This window comes from Euprymna scolopes, chromosome 28, assembly GCF_053919585.1.
Source record: "Euprymna scolopes isolate OS-2025 chromosome 28, ASM5391958v1, whole genome shotgun sequence".
Classification (NCBI taxonomy): domain Eukaryota; kingdom Metazoa; phylum Mollusca; class Cephalopoda; order Sepiida; family Sepiolidae; genus Euprymna; species Euprymna scolopes.
The window spans coordinates 27,809,780-27,834,107 of record NC_136509.1 but is presented as its reverse complement, the minus strand read 5'-3'; the positions used below and the strand labels follow the sequence as shown (position 1 = coordinate 27,834,107).

The 24,328-nt window shown below is 33.0% G+C and overlaps 1 protein-coding gene across 28 annotated transcripts in view; it reads right to left on the bottom strand.

The window, feature by feature from the left end:
- LOC145249540 (uncharacterized) overlaps positions 1 to 24,328 on the bottom strand; it is a 917,547-nt gene that overhangs the window by 355,379 nt on the left and 537,840 nt on the right. For all 28 annotated transcript variants that reach the window (XM_080111167.1, XM_080111174.1, XM_080111165.1 and 25 more), the window contains one exon: positions 18,728 to 18,804. In XM_080111167.1, the coding sequence (XP_079967293.1) occupies positions 18,728 to 18,804 (77 nt within the window). The remainder of the gene's footprint in view (positions 1 to 18,727; positions 18,805 to 24,328) is intronic.

The window sequence follows — 24,328 nt, the reverse complement described above, 5'->3', positions numbered from 1 at the left end:
TTAATGGTAGCCGAATGGATTAGGTCTCCGCTAATCAAGCCAGAGATGTCTCATGTTGCGGGGTTCAAATCGTTCGACTGGTATTAATCGTGACACCCTGCACTGAAGATTCCTGTAAGGATGAAACACCAGTGTCTGTAGGTATTTAATTATTATAGTAAAAAAATAATTATATATATATATATATATATATAACCTCATATCTGTTATAATTTTTTTACATTGTGTTAAATAGAGATATTATCGTAAGCAGATTATGAATAAAAACAATTTTCCAGTTGTCTGATTTAGCTGAAATTTTGAATGTGCAATTATTTATATCTCTACAGGTTATGTGGCAAATTACAGCTCTGAACTGATTGTGGTTTCTGTTTTTCAGGTGTTTGAACTGAGTCAGGTGTGAAATGGAGCCTGTTGAATGTCGAGTAGTGATTCGGTTTTTGTATTTGAAAGGACGCACACCACAGGAGACTTTTGATGAAATGAAAGAAACTTATCGTTATAATGCCCCATCATATGACTTTGTAAAACACTGGCATCGTGAATTCAAACATCGCCAGAAGTCTGTGGAAACAGCTCCCAGACCTGGTCATCCCCCTTCTGCCATTGATGAGGCATCTGTCCGTCAAGTTGAGGCTGCCATTTTGGAAGATCGATGCATTACTATTCGCCAAATAGCCCAAGATGTCAAGATTAGTACAGGGTCTGTGGAAACTATCATTCATGACCATTTGCATATGCATATGGTGTCTGCCAGATGGATTACCAGGTTGCTCACACCATTACAAGCGAGAACGTGTTCGAGGATGAATTTGGAGATGTGCCAAGAAGATGAGTCAAAGTTTTTCAAAAGACTGATTACACAGGATGAAACCAGAGTCCATCACTATGATCCAGAGACCAAAGCCCAGTCAATGCAGTGGAAGCACTTGGACTCACCACCTCCAAAGAAGGCAAGGGTGCAGCCCTCCGTTGGCAAGGTCATGCTCAGTCTTCTGGGACCAGGATGGAGTAGTGATGACAGATTTCCTGGTAAAGGGTACCACAATTACAGGAGCCTATTATGCTTCACTTTTGAGAAAATTAAGGGAAGCTATCAAAATCAAGAGGCGGGGCAAGATCAGCAAAGGTACCCTCCTCCTGCAGGAAAACGCTCCGGTCCACAACTCGCATGTCGTCAGATCAGAAGGCGTGTGGTTATGATATCGTCCCCCATTCTCCCTACTCTCCTGACCTTGCACCTTCTGACTTTCACCTCTTCCCAGCCATGAAGTTGTTTTTGAAAGGAAGGTGTTTCCCAAATGATGCATCCTTGATTTCTGAAGTCACATTGTGGTTGGAGGTCCAACCTGGGGTGTTCTACAAAAACGGTCTCCAGAGCTGCATCAAACGATGGGAGAAATGCATAACTCGGAGTGCTTCCTATGTAGAGAAAGACTAATAACTGTGCCAAGTTTCGTTGCTCTACTACTACGGGAAGTGGGTCAGGGGTATTACTTATTGCACACCCCTTCGTATCTACGTAAATCAAGATATATCTGAACAGTCAGCGAGCTGGACGAGTGGTAAGAGTTTAGGCTTCTTACCATGGGGTCCCGATTTCGAATCTCGCTAGATTCAGCCACTCTGGTGAATCATAGATGACGAAACACATGTCAGTGGATAATTATATTTTAAAAACAATATATATATATATATATATATATATATATATATATATATATAATAAAAGAGGCACAGTTTTTCCCGTCTGGACCTAAATACCGTAGGTTTACAACAACAGATGGCACATACAAATTTATTATGTTTAGACTATTAGCCGTTCCCTTATTTAACTATAGAACAACATTTTAGACACATAAATTCATAATATTACGTTTACTCCTAGGAGCGATATCAACATCATCGTCATAATCTACAGAGGAATTAGTTTGAATCCCCCCACCCCATAAGTCCTCTTACGACCCCATTCTTCACCGTGTGAATTTATACTTTTTCTTACTTTCCTGTGTCTACGCCGTCATTAACTGGCTACTCAATTCATATACATGGCATACTCTTACCACTTTTCATCTACACAAAAAATGATGTCTCCCTTTACGTATTCATTGGTTTTCGATTGGCTGAACTCTAAGCATTCCTACATTCTAGATTAACGGTATCAGCCTCAAAATCGAATGGTCACTTCCAATTACATACATACGAAAGAGAAACCTTTTGGCTTATTACTTATCGCATAAAACACACCGACAATGCATTATTACACATGCACTTACAAATTTAAAAAAAAATGTTGCTGTGTGTGTGTGTGTGTGTGTGTGTGTGTGTGTGCCATTAAACTAATAAGCTGCAAAAAACTTGCACAAGCATATTTGTGCTTCTACGCATACATACATGTGTGCGTGCATGTTTTTTTGTTTGCTTGAGCGCGTCTGTGTTTGTGTACTTGTGCGGGTGTGTCCGTGTATGTGCGTGTCATAAAACTATTAAGCCGTGTAAACTTGGACACACGTGTGTTGGTGTTTATACACATACATATGTGTGTGCGTTTTGCTTTTTTTTTATTTTGTTTTGGTAAAATTCTACAATTCACGATAGAAATGTACGGATGCATGGCTATGGGGGGGGGGGCATACAAACAGCACTACCTGACGTCATTTACTGTGACTGTCTGAGATTTTGGGGCTTCCGTATAATCTTTGCGACGAAGATTTGGTTTTGTTTTGGTTGAATAAAGCGAGAATCTCTCGCTTTGGGGCACTAATTAAACTATTTTTTGTACAAACAAGGTGGATTATTTTCTTTTTTAATTTTATTCAATATCGTTGTACTTTACTAATTATCTTTGAAATAAACCTAGAAAACTAATATTTATCTTTCAAAGGATTTTTACAATGAATTTATTTAACTTCAAAATTTAGCTGAATTGGTTAGCTCGCCATGAAAACATCTTTCATAACTTTTTTTTTTTTTTTTCACGTGTACAAATATTTTTTCCTTTTGCAAATTAAGTTTAGTCTTTAATCTTTCAAATACAATCAAAAAGTAGTCGGAAACCTACAAAAAAAATTATGATAAATCAGCTTTCAAAACTATGTCCCCTATCTTTATTTCACCATTTTTGCTCGTACCTTATATATATATATATATATATATATATATATATATATATATATATATATGTGTGTGTGTGTATATATATATATATATAAAACTTTGCATAAACAAAGTGTTTTGAAAAACACGTTAAGATGCAAACATTTTATTTATTTATTTTTATTTTTTTTAAATTGAAATATTTATCAATTTCGGATGAAACCCTCCTTCTTCAGAGAATAAAAGGATTAGGACGGACACATTTTACTTGCAAGGAAAAAAAACAAAACAAAACTAAATAATATATATATATATATATATATATATATATATATATATATATATATCTTAGTATCAGATATATAGATTCCATCTATATATATAAAAGGCAAAAATCGGTGTGTATGTATGTATGTATGTATGTATGTATGTATGTATGTTTGTTTGTAACGCTAAAACTTTTGAAAGACGGAACCAGAGTTGACAAATTATGTATCATATTGCACCTTGATCACCCGGATGACAAATATCGAAATTTCACGTCAAACGGACCAGTAGAAAGGGGTCAACTGATCGTTTTTCTCCTAGGGGGGCCCCCCAAAAAACCTGTCATTTTAACGTTATTCAATACGTGTCACGTGACGTGACGTCAGCTCAAACTTTTGACAGACACAACCAAAGTTGACAAATTATGTATCATATTGAACCTTGATCACCCGCATGACAAATATCGAAATTCCACACCAAACGGACCATTAAAAGGGGGTGAACTGATCATTTCTCTCCTAGGGGGGCCCCCAAAAAAACCTGTCATTTTAATGTTAATATTACATAATCCAAAAACGCTTAGTCATGTCACGTGACGTGACGTCAACATCCAGTAATGGCGAACAAATGTAAACAAACACTTTGTTTTACCGATACTTTTGTAATTTCTCTTCTGCTTTGTTCTAGAGATTATTAAACTCCATGACAATGTCTCCAACGTATTTAACTGGTTAAAAATAGTATTTATACAAGAGTTTTAACGAAAAATATCAGGAAAAAATGTACAGGAATAAAAAAAAATTCAGCTTTCAAAATATTCGTCGATAAAAAAACCGATCTTTATATTTACGCTAGCCATTTTGTATATTACCACGTGACCTGCTATCTCTTAAACTGGAGGGGGGGGGATCCACTTGAATCCAACAAAACCAGTAATTTTTTTTTTCTATTATATATACATCATTTTCTATAAAATTAAGTGTAGACTTTATAATTAAAACAAAAAATGTTATTCATACTAAAAAAAAAAAACGCTTAGTCATGTCACGTGACGTGACGTCAACATCCACTAATGGCGAACAATTGTACCTATTTACTATGCCTCCCCACGGGACAGAGTTAGACACCAGGGTCGTTTTTTAACGTGGAGAAAAGGTACAAAAATAAAAATTGTCTCAGTCGTGGAGGATTTCTCCTCCACCGAAAGAGAACAAGAAATAGAAGTGCAGCATCTGAGGAACAGATACTACACTTTGATCTTGACCAAAAGGCCAAGAATGCGAACAATTGTAAATAACAACTTTTTTCACAAAACCAACACCGTCTTTCTTTTTTTTCTCTCTCTTTCTCTCTCTCACCCACTTACTCTTCCCTCTCTCTCACCCTCTTTCTCTTGACGTCACACCACTGTTAAACTGTGGGGGGGGGGGGGAACACATTCCCAGGCATTATCTCCTATAGATGCACATTTTATTAGAAATTCAGCTTTCAAAATATTAGACGATAATAAAAATATAAAACCAACACCCTCTTTCTCTTTTCTCTCTCTCTCACCAACTTACTCTTCTCTCTCTCTCACCCTCTTTCTCTTGACCTCCTACTACTGTTAAACTGTGTGTGTGTGGGGGGGGGAAGAGGCAGCTTGAAAACCAACAAAAACAGTGCACAGTTTCCCAAGCATTTGGGGTGGGAAGGGGGGGAAGAAGCCGAGCGCACAGTTTCGTGTGAGAGAGAGAGAACAATTCTCAACCTATATACTCAACAAATTTTTTATCTACAGATTTGAAAGTTTGTATATAGGGTATTCAGACATATGGAAATATATCTAGCATAATCTATCTATTATATCTATAAAAGTGAAAATGTGTGTGTGTGAGGTAGCCAGAGAGAGAGAGAGAGAGAGAGAGAGAGAGAGAGAGAGACAACAATTCTCAACCTATATATTCAATACATTTTTTATCTACAGATTTGAAAATTTGTATATAGGGTATTCAGACATATGGAAATATATCTAGCATAATCTATCTATTATATCTATAAAAGTGAAAATGTGTGTGTGTGTGTGTGTGTGTGTGTGTGTGCGTAAGAGAGAGAGAGAACAATTCTCAACCTATATACTCAACGTATTTTTATCTACGGATTTTAAACTTTGTATATAGGGTATTCAGACATATAGAAATATATCTAGCATAATCTATACATTATATCTATAAAAGTGAGAATGTGAGTGTGTGAGAGAGAGACAACAATTCTCAACCTATATATGCAACAAATTTTTTACCTACAGATTTGAAAATTTGTATATTGGGTATTCAGACATATGGAAATATATCTAGCATAATCGATCTATTATATCTATAAAAGTCAGAATGTTTGCGTGTGGTTGTGTGTGTAAGGTTGCGAGAGAGAGAGAGAGAACAATTCTCAACCTATCTATTCAATAAATTTGTTATCTACAGATTTGACCATTTGTATATAGGGTATTCAGACATATGGAAATATATCCAGCATAATCTATCTATTATATCCATAAAAGTGAGAATGTGTGCGTGAGAGAGAGAGAGAGAGAGAGAGAGAGTAAGTACAATTCTCACCCTATATATTCAACATATTTTTTATCTACCGATTAGAAAATTTGTATATAGGGTATTCAGACATATGGAAATATATCTAGCATAATCTATCTATTATATCTAGAAAAGTGAGAATGTGTGTGAAAGAGAGAGAGAGAAGAGAGAGAGAGAACAATTCTCAACCTATATATTCAACTAATTTTTATGTACAGATCTGAAAATTTGTATACAGGGTATTCAGACATATGGAAATATATCTAGCATAATCTATTATATCTATAAAAGGTAGAATGTGTGTGTGTGTGTGTGAGTGAGTGAGTGAGTGAGTGAGTGAGATAGAGAGAGAGAGAACAATTCTCAACCTATATACTCAACAAATTTTGTATCTACAGATTTGATAATTTGTATATAGGGTATTCAGACATAAGGAAATATATCTAGCATAATCTATCTATTATATCTATAAAAGTGAGAATGTGTGTGAAAGAGAGAGAGAGAGAACAATTCTCAACCTATATATTCAACAAATTCTATCTTTACAGATTTGAAAATTTGTATATAGGGTATTCAGACATTTGGAAATATATCTAGCATAATCTATTATATCTATAAAAGTGAGAATGTGTGTGTGAGAGAGAGAGAAAGAACAATTCTCAACCTATATACTCAACAAATTTTTTATCTACAGATTTAAAAATTTGTATATAGGGTATTCAGACATATAGAAATATATCTAGCATAACCTATCTATTATATCTATAAAATGACCATGTGTGTGTGTGAGAGAGAGAGAGAGAGAGTCAGAGAGAGAGAGAGAACAATTTTCAGCTTGTGTGTGTGTGAGAAAGAGAGAGAGAGAAAGAGAGGAAGGAAAATTCTCACCCTATATATTCAACAAATTTTTTATCTACATATTAGAAAATTTTGATATAGGGTATTCAGACGTATGGAAATATATCTAGCATAATCTATCTATTATATCTATAAAAGTGAGAATGTGTGTGTGAGAGAGAGAGAAAGAGAGAGAGAGAGAACAATTCTCAACCTATATATTCAACTAATTTTTTATCTACAGATTTGAAAATGTGTATATTGGGTATTCAGACATATGTAAATATATCTGGCATAATCTATGTATTATATCTATAAAAGTGTGAATGTGAGTGATGGAAAGAGCAAAAAATTCTCAACCTATATAACCTATAAAAGTGAGAATATGTGTGAGAGAGAGAGAGAGAGAGAACAATTCTCAACCTATATATTCCACACATTTTTGGGCACAGATTTGGAAATTTGTATATAGGGTAGGCAGACATATAGAAATATATCTAGCATAATCTATCTATTATATCTATAAAAGTGAGAACTTGTGTGTGTGTGTGTGTGTGTGAGAGAGAGAGAGAACAATTCTTAACCTACATACTCAACAAATTTTTTACCTACAGTTTAGAAAATTTGTATATAGGGTATTCAGACATATGGAAATATATCTAGCATAATCTATCTATTATAACTACAAAAGTTAGAATGTGTGTGTGAGAGAGAGAGAGAGAACAATTCTAAACCTATATATTCAACAAATTTTTTATCTACAGATTTGAAACTTTGTATATAGGGTATTCAGACATATGGAAATATATCTAGCATAATCTATCTATTTTATCTATAAAAGTGAGAATGCGTGTGTGTGAGATAGCGAGAGAGAGAGAGAGAAAAAGAGAGAGATAAAAATTCTCAACCTATACATTCAACAAATTTTTTATCCACAGATTTGAACATTTGTATATAGGGTGTTCAGACATATAGAAATATATCTAGCATAATCTATCTATTATATGTATAAAAGTGAGAATGTGTGTGTGTGTGAGAGAGAGGACAATTGTCAACCTATGTATACAACAAATTTTTTATCTACAGATTTCAAAATTTGTATATTGGGCATTCAGACATATTTCAATATATCTGGCATAATCTGTCTATTATATCTATAAAAGTGAGAATGTGTGTGATAGAGAGAGAGAGAACAATTCTCAACCTATATACTCAACAAATTTTTTATCTACAGATTTGAAAATTTGTATATAGGGTATTCAGACATATGGAAATATATCTAGCATAATCTATTATATCTATAAAAGTGAGAATGTGTGTGTGTGTGAGAGAGAGAGAGAGAGAGAGAGAACAATTCTCAACCCATATACTCAACAAATTCGTTATCTACAGATTTTAAAATTTGTATATAGAGTATTCAGACAAATAGAAATATATCTAGGATAATCTTTCTATTATATCTATAAAAGTGAGAATGTGTGTGTGTGTGAGCGAGAGAGAGAGAGAGAGAACAGTTCTCAACCTATACATTCAACAAATTTTTATATATAGGGTATTCAGAAATATCGAAATATATCTAGCATAATCTATTATATCTTTAAAAGTTAGAATGTGTGTGTGTGAGAGATAGAGAGAACAATTCTCAACCTATGCACTCTACAAATTTTTTATCTACAAATTAGAAAATTTGTATATAGGGTATTCACACATATGGAAATATATCTAGCATAATCTATCTATTATATCTATAAAAGTTAGAATGTGTGTGTGAGGTAGCCAGAGAGAGAGAGAGAGAGTAAGAACAATTTTCAACCTATATATTCAACAAATATTTGATCTACAGATTAGAAAATTTGTATATAGGGTATTCAGACATATGGAAATATATCTAGCATAATCTATCTATTATATCTCTAAAATTGAGAATGTGTGTGTGAGAGAGAGAGAGAGAACAATTTTCAACCTATATACTCAACAAATTTTTTTATCTACAGATTTGAAAATTTGTATATAGGGTATTCAGACATATGGAAATATATCTAGAGTAATCTATCTATTATATCTATAAAAGTGAGAATGCGTGTGTGTGTGAGAGAGAGCGACACAGAACAATTCTCAACCTATATATTCAACAAATTTTTTATGTACAGATCTGAAATATCACATTTGTATAGAAGTAGAAATCTTGATACCTACTCTGATACCTAATAAAAGAAAGGACACTCTTTAGGGCGGATTTTGATTATAACAAGTCACTAATTAGAAATTATAATAAACATTCTAATAATTTAAGAATTTTACCAAAATAAAATTGCATGGTAATCACCCAATTTCTGCCACAAAATTTTGATTGGCAGAACTCATAAACAGAAAATATATATTTTCTAATTTCATCTTTTTTTTTTCTTTTTACATAATCTGGTTTGATGTTTTCCCAAATATTCAAATCACTATATTTTGCTGCTTAATATCAAATACAGCAACTGAGTTATTTTTATGCATCAAACAATTACATTTTCTCATTCATCCAAACTAATCACTGAACATCAATTTCATATTTTCTTCACTAAAATATTACTGTGCTTGATGTCATCAAGTGGAGCGGATCATTTTTTTTTCATTTGTTCACACATTTTTCCAATTTATATATATTTTAAAGATTCTTAGCCTATGTCATTGCATACCAATCTGTTTATTAAAAGTTAAGGTTCACTGTAAACACATATGTTACACCAAAATAAAAACGCTTCAGATAATGTCTTGATATTCAATTCAGTTTCTCACATGACATCTTATGAAGTTAGTAGAAATGTTACAGACTTTTGAATCTCAAACACTTTCAATACTGTGCACTGATATTTTCTTTTTTGCAATATAAGCACATTCATGATTTTTTTTACAAACGTTAAAAACTTTCACATTGTGTAGCAATATACTGAAACAATTATAAAAATATTTGTTTTTATTTTGAATGATGCAGGGCATCTGAAGAGAGATTTTTCTAACAAAATGAAAGTATAATTTTTAGCAATAGGTATCTAGGAAAAGGCCACTACATATGTTATAAGTTCCAAATTTCCACAACCTGGCCAATACTGGTACATGCTAGCAAATTTAGATTTGCAATTACAAAATATGATTCTAATTTTTTCCTTTGCTCTTTATTCTAACACTACACTAAGTTTACTGTGTTATTTCGCTACAGTTGATATTGTGTAGAACAATAAGAAAATCATAGTGAACAATGCATTCAACAAAATTTCACACACATTTCTAGATACCTATATCTAATAAGTTCAAAAGAAAGGACACACTTAGGGAGGTATTTTGGTGGTCAAGTCACTAAAAAGAGATTAGCTGGTTTCCCGGCATAGCCCAGGATATAATAAAGATTGACTGAAATACATGTTCTAGCTGGTTTCTAGGCGTTGCCAGGGATGTAATATAGACACATTATGTTGTATATTACCTGTTCTCTTCTCCCTAAGGTAAAACAATTTCATATACATGCTGTAAATTACCTATGCTAGGGATAAAACATGAACAATATCAGTCCTAGGGTAGATAAAACAAATAATACATAGAGATGAAAGATTCCTCTCCCCTAAGAATCAAACATATGTTCAATATCTGCTTTTGTTTTTTCATTGTTTATACGGTCCCGAGCAACGCCGGGTAGCCCTGCTAGTCTATATATATAAAAGCCAAACGTCTGTGTGTATGTATGTATGTTTGTTTGTAACGCTAAAACTTTTGAAAGACGGAACCAAACTTGACAAATTTGGTATCATATCGAAGCCCCATCACCCGGATGACAAATATCGAAATTTCACGTCAAACAGACCACTAGAAGTTGGTCAACTGATCAGTTATCTTCGAGGGGGGCCCCAAAAAAACCTGTCATTATATATATATATAAGACAAATGTTTGTTTGTAACGCTAAAACTTGAGATGAAAGATTCCTCTCCCCTAAGAATAAAACATATTTTCAATATCTGCTTTTGTTTTTTCATTGTTTATACGGTCCCGAGCAACGCCGGGTAGCCCTGCTAGTTTTAGATAAAAGTCTAAACTATATGGATATTAATAACTTAACACAGATAAGCAGTTATAAAGAGACGGAGATAGAGGAGTAAAGCTAAAAAAAAAAAAGAAAATCTGTGTGTAAGTGCAGGCATTTATGTCCTTAAAGTATTGCTCTCTTTCTTTTGACGTTTGGAAATAAAATGAGATCAAGAGAGCTGAGAAAACTGGAAAACTTCGAAAGTGGGTCACAAATCAGACATTAATGAAACTAGATATCTTTGCAAATAACACAAAAATAAAATTATAAAAAATAAAGCCAAACTTTCTAAGCACTCACAACGGGAATTGTAGCGTATTACTTAGCCGTAAAATGGTTTGGAATGATTTAAGTGTAGAAGATGTTCTAATATATTAGAGCGGTACCAATCAGAAAGATGAAGTTGAGACATTAAAATCTATGCAACTGAAAAATGGTTTTAAATTCAACGTTTGCTTCTTTTTTTTTTTTTTCTTCATATACATTAGTTCAAATTAATCTTTACGAAAATTTTTCTTTTTAATTTTTTATTTATTTTACTTGTAAGTGACTGTTTACCAAGGCCCGAAGGCCATTCGTGGATAATGGTTAATGAGTGACAAGACGTTGGTGAAACAACATTGCAATGATAGATTTGATTATTTAAGAGGACGGCTTAACAAGAACTTTATATTAGATGTAAAAACGACCATGTAATAATCAATTGGAAAGTAGCCCTATGGTATAGAGTTCCACCGATGGGCAGTTGATGGAATTTGTGTTTAATTTTAGGTACAGATGAAGAGTTGTGGAAATTCTTGACAGTGGTTGTAACTAGACGAGTGTTTGTAGCAGTCGATGTTTACATATCAAAATACGTAAACTAGTTTGTACACATATCATCTGCGCATAAACTATCCTGACTAAAAACATAATTATATTTTAGACCAATCAAAGAACTTTCTGAATTTATTCAAAATAGTCTTTCTGGGAGCTACCTAAATCCTTTAAAAACCCAAATTCTTCTTCAGGAAACCAGTAGAGCCCAGTTAACCAGAGACCACAGCTCGGTGTGACTGGGCACCCCTCCGTTGAGTGCTCATCTCTGCAACATCTCTGCACAAACATTAACAATCATACAGACACGCACAACTCATCGACTCATTATCGTCTGCTAATTTGTATAAACTTTATTCATTGAAATATTTCTAATCTTTCTCGCTGAACTCTCTTTCCAATACAAAATCAAATGAACATCAACTCTTACAAACAAGTTCCAATGAATTAGAATTTATATAAATGAACACAGAAGTTTTCATTACGATTTTCTTTGACCCATGTAACTCATGCAGCTCTTAATTAATCAACTCAGGCTGCTTCAATATCTCAGCTAATGACTCCCCTTGTTTTTACAAGAACTCTAAAAATATTCACGAACATTCTATGTTTTTCCTGTTGCTGTAAATTCCATTTTAAACATATATAAACTACATCTTTTGTGAATATATGCCTTCTTGACTAATTATTTTGTTTTGTTTACAGTATAACATGTCTCTCGCTTTTTTCACCCAATTTAATGTTTGTTGTGAATGTTTTGCGGGGGGGGGGGAGAACATAGATTGAAGCTCAGTGAAGCACTGTTCATGTATCAAAAATTATCAAGAGTGCAAAACATTGTTTTCTTAAAAATAATTGATTACTGTGCATGAAGAAAGCAAAGGCAGACGATTATGCAGGTTTTAACGCCTTAAATTTGTCTTTCAAATTGGGACCGCTTTAAAACATTAGCACTGTAGAATGTAACCCGAATAAAAGTGGCAAGATTTGACTCGGGATTTATATGCCAAGGGTAGAAGTCCCAATTTGCTTGCCTCTCATGCAACAGATACTGCACTTTGCTCCTAGCCAAAACGGACAAAGAGTAGAATTCTGAATAATTTTAGTCATCTATCATCTGTTCAAAGTTTACCACCTTGTGTGCTATTATTGGTCCAAAAGATAAATTTGCAAGGGCAAATTCCACAGAGTATAACTAAAAGTGCAGGTTATTTAACAAGTGAAAAAGTCGTTACAAATGTACCATCATCATAGCAATTGAAGATTAATCATAACTAGCGGGACCTGTGGAAATTCCACAGGGGACTCATCCATATGTAATATATTAATGTTAGCATTCTATAGATGTTCAGTGTAAATGGAGACGTTCTGATATTATTGTAGCTTTTTTTATTAAAATTGCAAAAGTATTTAACTAAGCTAGCATGAAGGCCTGGCAAAGTGCGGTCGTAAAGTACGCTTAAATATGATATTTTAATTCTTGCAGATTTCGTATATATTATTATAGACAAGAATGAGGGTTTATATAGAAACGTTTTAATTTGAATAAAATAAAATATGCATCAAGTGCATCAACGTAATATTAGAAAAATAAATATTTTACTTGTTTGAAATTTATCAAAAATATATTTCAGAGGTATACTCCATCTTCAGTGTGTTGTTTTTTTCCTTTTCTTATTCCTCGCCATTTTGTAAAGTTGGAGAAAGAAGTCTGTTTGTAAAGAGCCGCGCATTGCATCTAGCGGTTGTATTTTGAAATGTTTGAACTGTGCGTAGGCAATGCAAGAATAACCTCAAGAATGAGAGTTCATATAGAAACGTTGTTTTAATTTGAATAAAATAAAATTACGTTGTGATTTGGCTTTCAAACACACTTGATGGGTATTTTATTTTATTCATATTATTATAGAGTTAATGTTCTATCGATTTTTATATATTATAAAGTTGCGATTTCAAAAATAAAAATATATATCCATATGACGGTGCATTAACTTGAATCGAAACCAAAATAAAAACTTATGAAAAAATTAGATGTGTGTATATATATATATATATATATATATATATATATATATATATATATATATATATATATATAACTTGAGTTTCTTCAACCATAATCAAAACCTAAACCAAAACCAAAACTTATGCAGAATTCTTGATAAAATTATCTATAAAAATAAAAAAAATAGATTACTGGAGTGCCATCAGTCATAATCGAAACCGAAACTTATGAAGAATTCTTGATAAAATTATTTATGACAAGAAATGGAAGTACATAACAATTAAACGACCTGAATGTAAGAGTGACACAGAATATAGCACACACGCTATCGTATTAATATACACGTCTGTTTGTATTTCTGTCTGTTTATTGCAATTTTTCTCAGAAAATAATCTGCCAATCTAACCTAAATTTTGTATGGACCTTTGTTATGATAAGGTGCAGCAAACTAAGTATTATGGTATCCGTTCGATGCACAGTTAGAGATTAATAAGGATGAGTATTTAATGCAAAAGTGAGCACAAACTTAATCATATTCAACCATCAATTTGGCATAAAGCAATCATACTAACGTCAACAAGCTACAACTTTTGTCTGTTTTCAATGAGCTAAAAAAAAAAAAAATCTAGTGTTAATTAAGTACCGTTGCAACATCTGAGGAGGGGCCACTTAGAGCTCACTCTCCTGCCTTGACAGAGCTTAAAACCGGCTTTGAAACCTAAAAGAGGACACTCTTTTCTCCCCCCTGCAATCCTTCTCACAGAAGAGACATTGTGAGCCTTTGGTCCCCACTCCCTGCCAAACTTTTACAAAAAGCATCCGTTTAGCTACAACCACTATAACAATTTCTCACAGTATGCCTAAATTTAAATGCAAATTCCATCAACAAAGTTTCTTTCCTAGAACTGCTTGCAGAACTGTTCTGCTCGCCTGCTTTCTGAGTGACTACAACTTGGTCATCTTCAAGTCCAATATAAACAAGTTCTTGTTGAGCCATCCACTTAAATAATCAAATTCTACCCATTTTCCACCACTACCATTACGCTGCTGTCTCAGTGACTACCATATACTCATTAACTTTTATCCTCGAGTGGCTTTTGGACATTGGTAAGAGGTGCATCCCTTGTTAAAAAAATTTTTTTTTTTAAATCCCATTACCTCTCCCAAAAGATATTTTTAAAAAGGTAGAAAAATACAAAAACACAACTGTTCATATCAGATTCATTTCAACAGTTACCACATTGAATCTTCTTGATATGATTCATAGTATATTAAAAATCAAGCTAGACTTTACCGTTAATTGAAAAATAATTATATATAAAAAAAAAAGTAAAATGAAAATGTAAAAGCAGGCAGAAACAAAAATTTTATTCCCTCAAAATTTCAACTTGTATCTTTTTTTTTTTTTTTTTTTTGTAAAAGAACTTAAAACCTATATTAAGCCCACTCTATTAACCGGTGGCCCCTTTTCTTTATTTTAATTATTTTCTTCCTTTAAAGATTGTAATGCTGGGTATGGGGCAGCCAAACCAGCTGCCAACATTGCCCTGCTTTTTATTGAAACCAATCGAGAGGCTCTTATAGAGAATATCGTGCACACTAAGTCGAAAAACTACTAACAAAAAAAAAAAAATAATAATAAATTGTCACTGAAAATAATAATCAAACTTTAAGTAATTCTGGATTAAAACCTTTAACTGACACAAGAGAAAGAATTTTACATTCATAAAGAGAAAATTTGAGTATCGTTTGGATTCTTCGGATCATTGTTCTCATCTTGAGTTTTTATTTGCACAACGTTTCAGTTGATGTAACCTCCAACCTTCTTCGAGTATATCGAGTTGAACTCGGAAATTTTTCTGTCAGACTTGTGAATCCGCATGGAATTTTGGACAGAACCCTTTATTCACCCAGGAGGGCGGGGCGGGGGGGGGGGTAGATACTCTCATTCCATCCACCATCCATGATTCTTAAGTAATTCACAATTGTTTTTTTTAGTGTCGCCCGCACTGAGGATTGAACCTGCAAACTCCAGAAGACTGCAACTTTTAAATTGAATTTTACCAAGTACTTCATCCACTACACCATGGGTCCTTGCAGACAATTTGTGTCAAACACAAATAATCAATCCTCATCTAAAAAAATTCAGAAACGTGAGATTCAATTTTTAACGTAAAATGTAAGAAACGTAAGATCCAACTTTGATTAAAATAGTCCTCTTCAAAAAATAAATGAGTTCTCACAAACTGAAATAAAAGGGATTTCACTATATTTACCAATTTTTGTACACTAAACTCTAGGCTGGTTTGTGATACCTATATTCACATTTAATACAAATTACCTTTCTTATTAATACTTTTTTTGATTAAGAGCGATGTGTTAATATAAATTATTCATATTTTAAATAATCGTGAAACCTTTGAATTAATATTTTGTGCCATTTGCAATCTTTCGTCTGTTTGTAATTCTATTGTTATTTATTTCTGAATGTTTGAGATGAGGATTGATTATTTGTATTATTTCGATTCTTTGGACTACTGTTCTCATCTTGAACGTTATTTTCACAATGTTTCGGTTGATGTAAGCTCCCACCTTCTTCAGATGTATCTTGTCAAAGTCGGGAATCTTTCTGTTGAACTCAAAAATCTTTCCTGCTGAACTATGGATTCTGCATGGAATTTCAAATGGAACTCTTTATTTATACCCCCATGGATTAAATAAAAGGCTCCGTTTCCAAAGCTCAATAGAAAGAATTCCGAGCTCAACAAGATACACCTGAAGGTCAAAGGTTACATCGGCAGAGACATTGTGAGAATAACATCCGAGACAAGAGCAGTAGTCTGAAGAATCTGAATAATATGTGTATTGTTGTTCTTGGCCTTTGAGCCAAGATCAAAGTGTAGTATTGTTATCTTTTTTGTTTTTACATGTTAATAAAAAAATGTTTTAAACAATTGGGTGCTAAGTAGGACGTCCCCCAGTACGAAAGGGTGACTGCGGTATTATGGTGAAAGAAGATACTAGCTAAGAGAAACTTTTGTTTAGTTCTGGAGTGACAGGCATGACCAACAACCCCCCCCCCTTTTGAGTTGGCCTTGTGCCTAAGTTTTTTGTTCAGTTTGAACTTACTTTGTAATTTTAGCCTGAATAAAAGATTTAATATCTCAAAGTGTAGTATCTGTTCGGATGCTACTCTTAAGATAATTTGCCTTGGTCAACAAATGGGAAACTCTCTATACTGAGACAATTATTATTTTTGCTCCCTACCAGAGTGCCCCTTTTACCTTTTTTTCGGGAAGTTGGTTTAACCCCACATTAAAAACGACCTCGTGTCACATTTTGCTTTCGTGGGGAAGCAAATAAATACTAATACAAATATTGCTACTTATCTAAAAAAAAAAAAAAAAAAAAAAAAAAAAATCAGTTAATATACGGATGTTTATATTTTTATCTGGATTATTCTTGCTGTTTTTAACATGTTTAAAAGTCATCTTTTTGCGTAAGGATGCCGTGTCAAGTCAATTTTCACTTTTCCAATCAATGCAAAATATCATCATGGCGTAGTGGATAAAGTATTTAGTAAAATGCAGTTCTAAGTTACAATATGTTAAAGGTTAAATCTTCAATGCAGACGACACTTAAAATACAACTGTGAATTACTTAGGACTCCTACCCAGTCATGGCTGATGAAATGAGAGCATGCTAACCCCGTAAATTAAATGAACGGTTCTGTTCAAAGTTCTGCACAGATTCCCGAGTCTGACAAGATATACCTGAAGGAGGTTGGAGATTACATCAATAGAAATATTGTGAAAATAAGTCAAGATGAGAACAGTAGTTCGAAGAATTCAAATAATAGATGCAAAATACATTCTACCTTTTTCTATAGGACGTATAGTACTCGAGATGAAACCAGACATTCAAAGATAACCTGCATGCATGCTACTATTAAAATAATATAGCGAAAAACACTTTACAGGCAATACATAATAAAATCTTATACATAATGAACATAGCCATATATAAAAGTGATAGAAAAATAAATGCCAAACAAAGCAACAGCTTTCAACTGCCCCTCCTCTTCCTCCCTGTACAAACACAATCAAATTACCAATCCAATAAATAAACTTAAAATTCTTTAAATTATACCAGATATATTATTGCACTTAACAATTGTGAAGTATTGACAGGCTATATTTTATATTTCGGATAACATTAAACCTTTGTCTTTATTACAAAATGAAAGTCACCCACAATTGTAGTCTTGAACAGCTGGTGATTAATTTGAATTCATAATCAAACAAAAAGTACAAACGAACCTGAAAGGCCAACCCAACCATAACAAAGATTTGTAGGTAGTGAATATATATATTCACTAACACACGAAGCTGTTGTTACTGCCCCTAGTTTGAAACCTTTTGTTTAGAGGTTTGTTTGTTTGTGTTTCCTTCAAAATAATTAATATATGTTAGTTTTCCTGGAAACTTCAAATATTTTCTACTTTCTTTCTTTTAAGTTGTTCTGTTTAAGAATTTGGTCTTGTTTGAATGTGAGCTAATAAAATAACGAGAAATTAGAATGGCTCATCATTTGAAAAAGATTGTAAATTACTGGTCTCTTGACTATCCACATGTGACCATGCAGCGATTTTGGATTTTATTTGAACACTACATGTAACCACATAGCCATCTTAGATTTTATTTGAACTCCATACATGACAATTTAGCCATATTGGATTTTATTTGAACTCCAGATATCATCATGTAGTCATTTTGATTATATTTTTCATAACTGGCTTTAAATGAACGTAATATCCACAACATTAATCTAATTTTATTTTAAACTAGTTGCATCATATATTCTTAGAAACCTTCCATTGTCATTTTAGATTGGCAATAAAGAGATTCTCTTCAAGGCCAATTGGATTTTAACACTGCCCTTCACTATCTGATTTACTTTAACTGTTTCCAATATACCCCTTCCTCACCACACAATTCTACTCAACCAATCAGAGCCGTCTAGATTCCCTTTCTCTTAATAATTAACAGCAAAAAAAAAAAAAAAGTTTGTCTTACCTTAGTAAACCCCAATCCATGACTCCGTAGTTGCTGAATGTGACGGCTGATACTGCGAACAGCCTCTATGCTCTCCCCTGAAATATTAAAAACAAAACAAAAAAATTGAAATACAAGAATAATCAAAATTTCCTTTAATATTCCTTTCAAGATGATAACAACGAATATATATATATATATATATATATATATATATATATATATATATATATATTGGTTGTTATTATCAACAATGCTTATTAATTAACAGTGGACTTTCTTATTATTTGACACACGCGCACAACCAGCACCTACACTGAACCAGACAATAAAGCTTCAAAACGTTGCTTCAACATCATCTGAAGACATCCTAAGCATTACCACCTACAGCACATAAAAATAAAAAAAAATTGCATTACCTTGACGAAGGTTCTTTTGTGAATCAAAAATTTTGTTTTTAATAAATGGATATATTTATTTAAAAAAAAATTGCATTTGTTTTTTTTTTTAAACCATTAGGTTTTGAATTTGTATTTCAATATCAACAGTACTTATTAATTAATAGTGGATTTTCTAGTTATATATATATATATATAAATAATTGAGTATCAGCTTTAAATCAATAATAATTCTTAACTATTAACGCTACCTGAGAGCTTATCGTTCAAATTCCTCAGCTTAACATTAACAGGAAACATGAATTTAAACAAACAGATTGATGACATTGACAAGACTGCTGCAAAGAAGGTCAGCTCCCTCTACCATGCTAGAAAATTACTCACACCTGAGAGTATCCTGTACCTCTACAAAGCTATCATTTGCCAATGCATTGCCGTATCTACTGCTAGTCTCTTCCTCTTAGATAAGGTTCCAAAAAAAGTCTCAAATCTAACAGTTTCCGCTCTATCGATTGAGCTTCAACCTTTGTCTCATCACTGCAATGTTGCATCTGTGTCTGTTTTAAAAGTACTTTAATGGAATCTGCTCTGAGGAAATCATAGCACTTGTGCCCCATTGAGGTATATATTCATGACAAACCCTTTACTGTAGAGGTCCCTAGATGCTGGAAAGCCTTCTACGCTAATAGTTTCTCCCCTCTGAGTGCTAGACTTTGAAATGCCCTCCCTGTTTCCTGCTTGCCTGACTGTACTGACATGCAGAAGTTTAAATGTAACGTGAACAGACATCTTGCTAGTCAACTCCTCACAATCCCCTTTTAGACATGATCCCAAATGGAAGCCCCTTATATCCAAGTGGCAGTATGCCTTGTTTTGGGTAAAGTGAGTAAAAAAAAAAATTTTTTTAAATAAAATAAAAAAAAAAAATCACACAAAGAAAAAAAAAGAAATCACACAAAAAAAATCTCTATCAAACTAAAAAATAATATGTTAGCAATGCGTCACAACTTATCAAGGGCAAACAACACTCAAGGATAAAGGTTCAGTGATATGGATAGATTATCAGTTGAATGATAAAGAATATTATGAGAGGATTAAAAATGATGAACGAAATTTCATTACTTATAAGGACGATTTATAACAGGTATTTGTTGACATTGTACTTAAAGACGACCATGTTGTAGACTACAGAAAAGCAGTCCCATGGTAATGTATTCCACAGATGGGGAATTCCTAGAAAGAAACTCTGTTCATTAAAGTTTCAGCCAATGTTAAACATATAGAGGAAGAAACGAAAGTTGTTTTCAGTTGTGATAGGAAGATGCGCAGCGCCTGTTGTGTGAATGTCCTTACAAGGAGGAAACCGACTGGAGCTCAACTGAGCACCTGTCATAGAAATATGTGCTCGTGTTTTTCTTAGTTCTCTTGCAGCTTGTGCGGTAAGATCTGCGATTGAGTTTGTAAGCTCTAGAGACGCATCAAACATCTCGATTGCAACGAGGGAGCTGGGAATAAAATCATCTATGCTTGCGTATCTCTTGTGGATTAGTGCAAGTTACGAGCAGGCCTCAAAAGTCATCGGAGAAAACATCAAGGAAATGGTAGTCTTCCAGAAAGTGGTTGTATTGATATTCTGCCATCTTTTTCTCTCACTATATATTCCCAATATAATATACTAGCAGGCTGCCCGGCATTGCCCAGTTGTAAAATATGCATAAATATATTTTAATTAAGGCAGTGGGTCACAACTTATCAAAGGCAAACACTGCTCAAGGATAAAGGTTAATGAAATGGATGGATTGTCAGTTGAATGATGAAGAATATTATGGGAGGATTAAAAACAATGAATAGGATGAACAAAATTTCATTACTTATAAGGACGGTTTAAGATAGGATGTTGTAGACTACAGAAAAGCAATATAATATACTAGCAGGCCACCCAGCATTGCCCAGTCGTAAAATATGCATAAATATTATATCTTAATTAATGCAGAATTCTTATTTATAAACAGAAATATCGTAGGTATCAAGAAAAGAAATGAAGTAAAAAAAAGAAAATGAAGTAAAAAAAACAAAAAAAAAAAAACGGAAAGAAACCGAGACATCTGAACTGTTTACTTCTTGTAAGTAAAACAAAAACATACTCAAGCTGAGTTCAAACAAAAATCTAAAGACAGTGAGACCTGTACAATTACCATTCGGCCAGCTTGACACAATCTTTAAACAGGTGTTACCAAACTATATATTCTTAACATAAGGAATCTCCAATGTGAACCAGTCACGCATGCACATTCATGAAACAGTTAGCAAACAGAGAAAAATCCGATGACTTATAGTGGTGAAGGCTTAGTGCAGAACCGACCAATCACACTTCTTTATATATCGGTGCAATGGCTGCCACAAAACAGAGCAGACTTCAAGCATTACATCAGAATTTTCCCTTTTCTAGATGCATGTGTTAATAAAGACTGAGAGTGCATCTCTCCCAGTGGATTAAACACGCTCACAGATACCAACCTAGAAATTTCTATGTCCCGGTGCGATATCTACAATGCCTAGCAATCCCAAATGGTCACCCATGTGTTACTGGCTAGGTTCACCGTTGTTTAACTTTGGCAAGAACCGCGGTGTCAAAGTGATTATGCCATATATATATATATATATATATATATATATATATATATATATATATATATATATATATATATATATACACACACATACATACATACACTACATATTTCAGTGGACACCAATTAACTGGGAAATCCTGAAAAAACAAACAAAAAAAAAAAACAGAACTTGTCAATAACTTAACTCCCTTTGTTTCCTTTGCTTAGGTGAAAAACTCAGAAACAAGAAACATCAATAAATTGTAGGCTAAAAAAATCACACCTCCTTAATTACTTACATACTCCTCCCACTTAGGTCCCTATCAAACACAGCTCTAAGACTACATATACTAAGACCCCACAAAAAGTGTACTTTTTATGATTAAGTATCCACAAAATTTAATATTAGCTAATTTTATTACTACACCATCTTTGTCGGCACCGCTCCGGAAAATCATTTCATACGACTTTACCTTCAAGCAATTACTCTATGTACTCCAATTTATAAAAAAAAAAAAATTTTTTTTATTTCCCTCATTTCATCCACTGAAATTTTGGCACTTAACATATACATGTATGTTATATTCCATATCAAGTCACTCCCAAACTCTTTAATGACGTCTAGAAATATTTGACAAAATCTCAAAAAAAGATTATCTGTATATGTTATGTTGTTATCCTTGCCGCAACTCTTACACTTTAGAAATCTTTGATACGACTTAACCCAAACAAATAAAACGGAATAAATTATCTGCCTAAACTTAAAATCTAATTTTAACTTTTTGTTCTAATTGAAATCAATAGTTTTCTCTACTATATTAAAGCACTCTTAACCATAACTTTTAAATCGCCAACTCTAAACTGACTAGTTTCAACCTCTCACAACCACCAAGTAAACTATAAATTTAAACAGTAAAGAATATGCTCAGTCACATAACAAACTTAAAAAACAACTCTATAATATTTTCATTTTAATCTATTTGAAAACTAATAAAAAAAACATGCATATGTACACATATGTATATATATGCATGGATACTTTCAGATCAATTATCTGGACTTATTCTATATTTTATCTTTTGCCATTTACATCTCACCTTCTATTTTTTGAAATCCATTATTCTTCACATTTTGCTTTTTAAATCTTACAATAAACACTCTTCCCACTATTGATACTAATCCATATTATTATTAAAAATTATCATAAATATCACAATCACCAACTTATTTACCCCCCCACCCCACTTACCTTCTATTTCTAATTACAATTATCACAAGTCGATGATTATATCTAAGCATGGAGATAAATTAATTATATACATTTTGAAATTTTATTATTATGATTACTATATAACTTCCACAGCCTTGCATAATAAATAAGTAAAAAAGCTATGATGAGAAATGAAAGTGAGGGTGAAGGAGTAGACAAGAAGGGGACGAGTAGGAAGGAGAAATACATACTCTAGAATCACCACCAATAAAATATTTAATTTCCATTCTTCCTCTTTCCCTTTCTTTTTTTCTTTCTTATTTCTTTCCTTCCTTTTTCACTTGCTCCTTTTCTCTTAATCTCTTCACTAGTGTAGGTAGGGATAATGTAGTGGGGAGGGGGATATACAAGAAGTTGTACGTTTTCTGACCACATAAAAAAAATTCTAGTCAAATACAAGCATTTTTATAACTGAATATCCCTCCCTCCCTCCCTAAAATCTGAACCCCCTTTTAACATAGATATGTCAAATTCACATTTCCCCACTAATAGAACCTATACACACTAGATTTGGAGTGGCCATCACACACATATACAAATACCATTCTTTAACCTCCCATCCTTTTCTATATCTCAACACAGACTCAAAACCACACCTCTATTGGGTCTTATTTACATACAACCAAATCTTATTATTCACAACATCTGCCTAAACCTCCTGATTTTAACTCCCTGTGAAGAAGAAGACCTGATATTTTCATTGCAAACTTTGCTGCATTGACTGAAGAGGTCTCTAGTTACTAGTAGCTAGCTGACCGAAACATGCTCATGACTGTGTAGCAACATATTACTGCTTATGTAAAAACAAATAAAGAGTATATCCTGCTCTACTTCAGTATTGAGCACTCTTGTATTAACCTCGTTACACTTCATTGGTTACTTAACCTCTGGAAAACAATAACCTCAGATTATATAAGCCTAGTTGGAGAGAACTTCAGCAGAATGCTTTAATCATTACAAAAAAAAAAAAAAAAAAAAAAAAAAACAAGAGTGTGATGTTTATTATTATATGTATTACATAAGATCAGGAAAATATTAGTATCGTTGGTTTTAAATTCAAACAAGAGAGACCTATAATTGGTCTCATAGAAACAGAGGCTAAAGAGAGTTTAGCAAAGGTAATCCATTATAGGTCCTCTTTGTTTGGATTTGAAACTGACGGTATCAATATAGTTCTGATCTTCTGCAATATATACTTTATAGTCAGACTTTCAAGGTTTAAGCTCAATAGATATTCATTTTTAATTCCAGAGCATGCATAAATAGAAAATTAGATTCCAGTGACCATGTCTTCACTCATTCTTAAAGGAATAGTTGATTTGAAGAGACCCAGTTCTCTCAG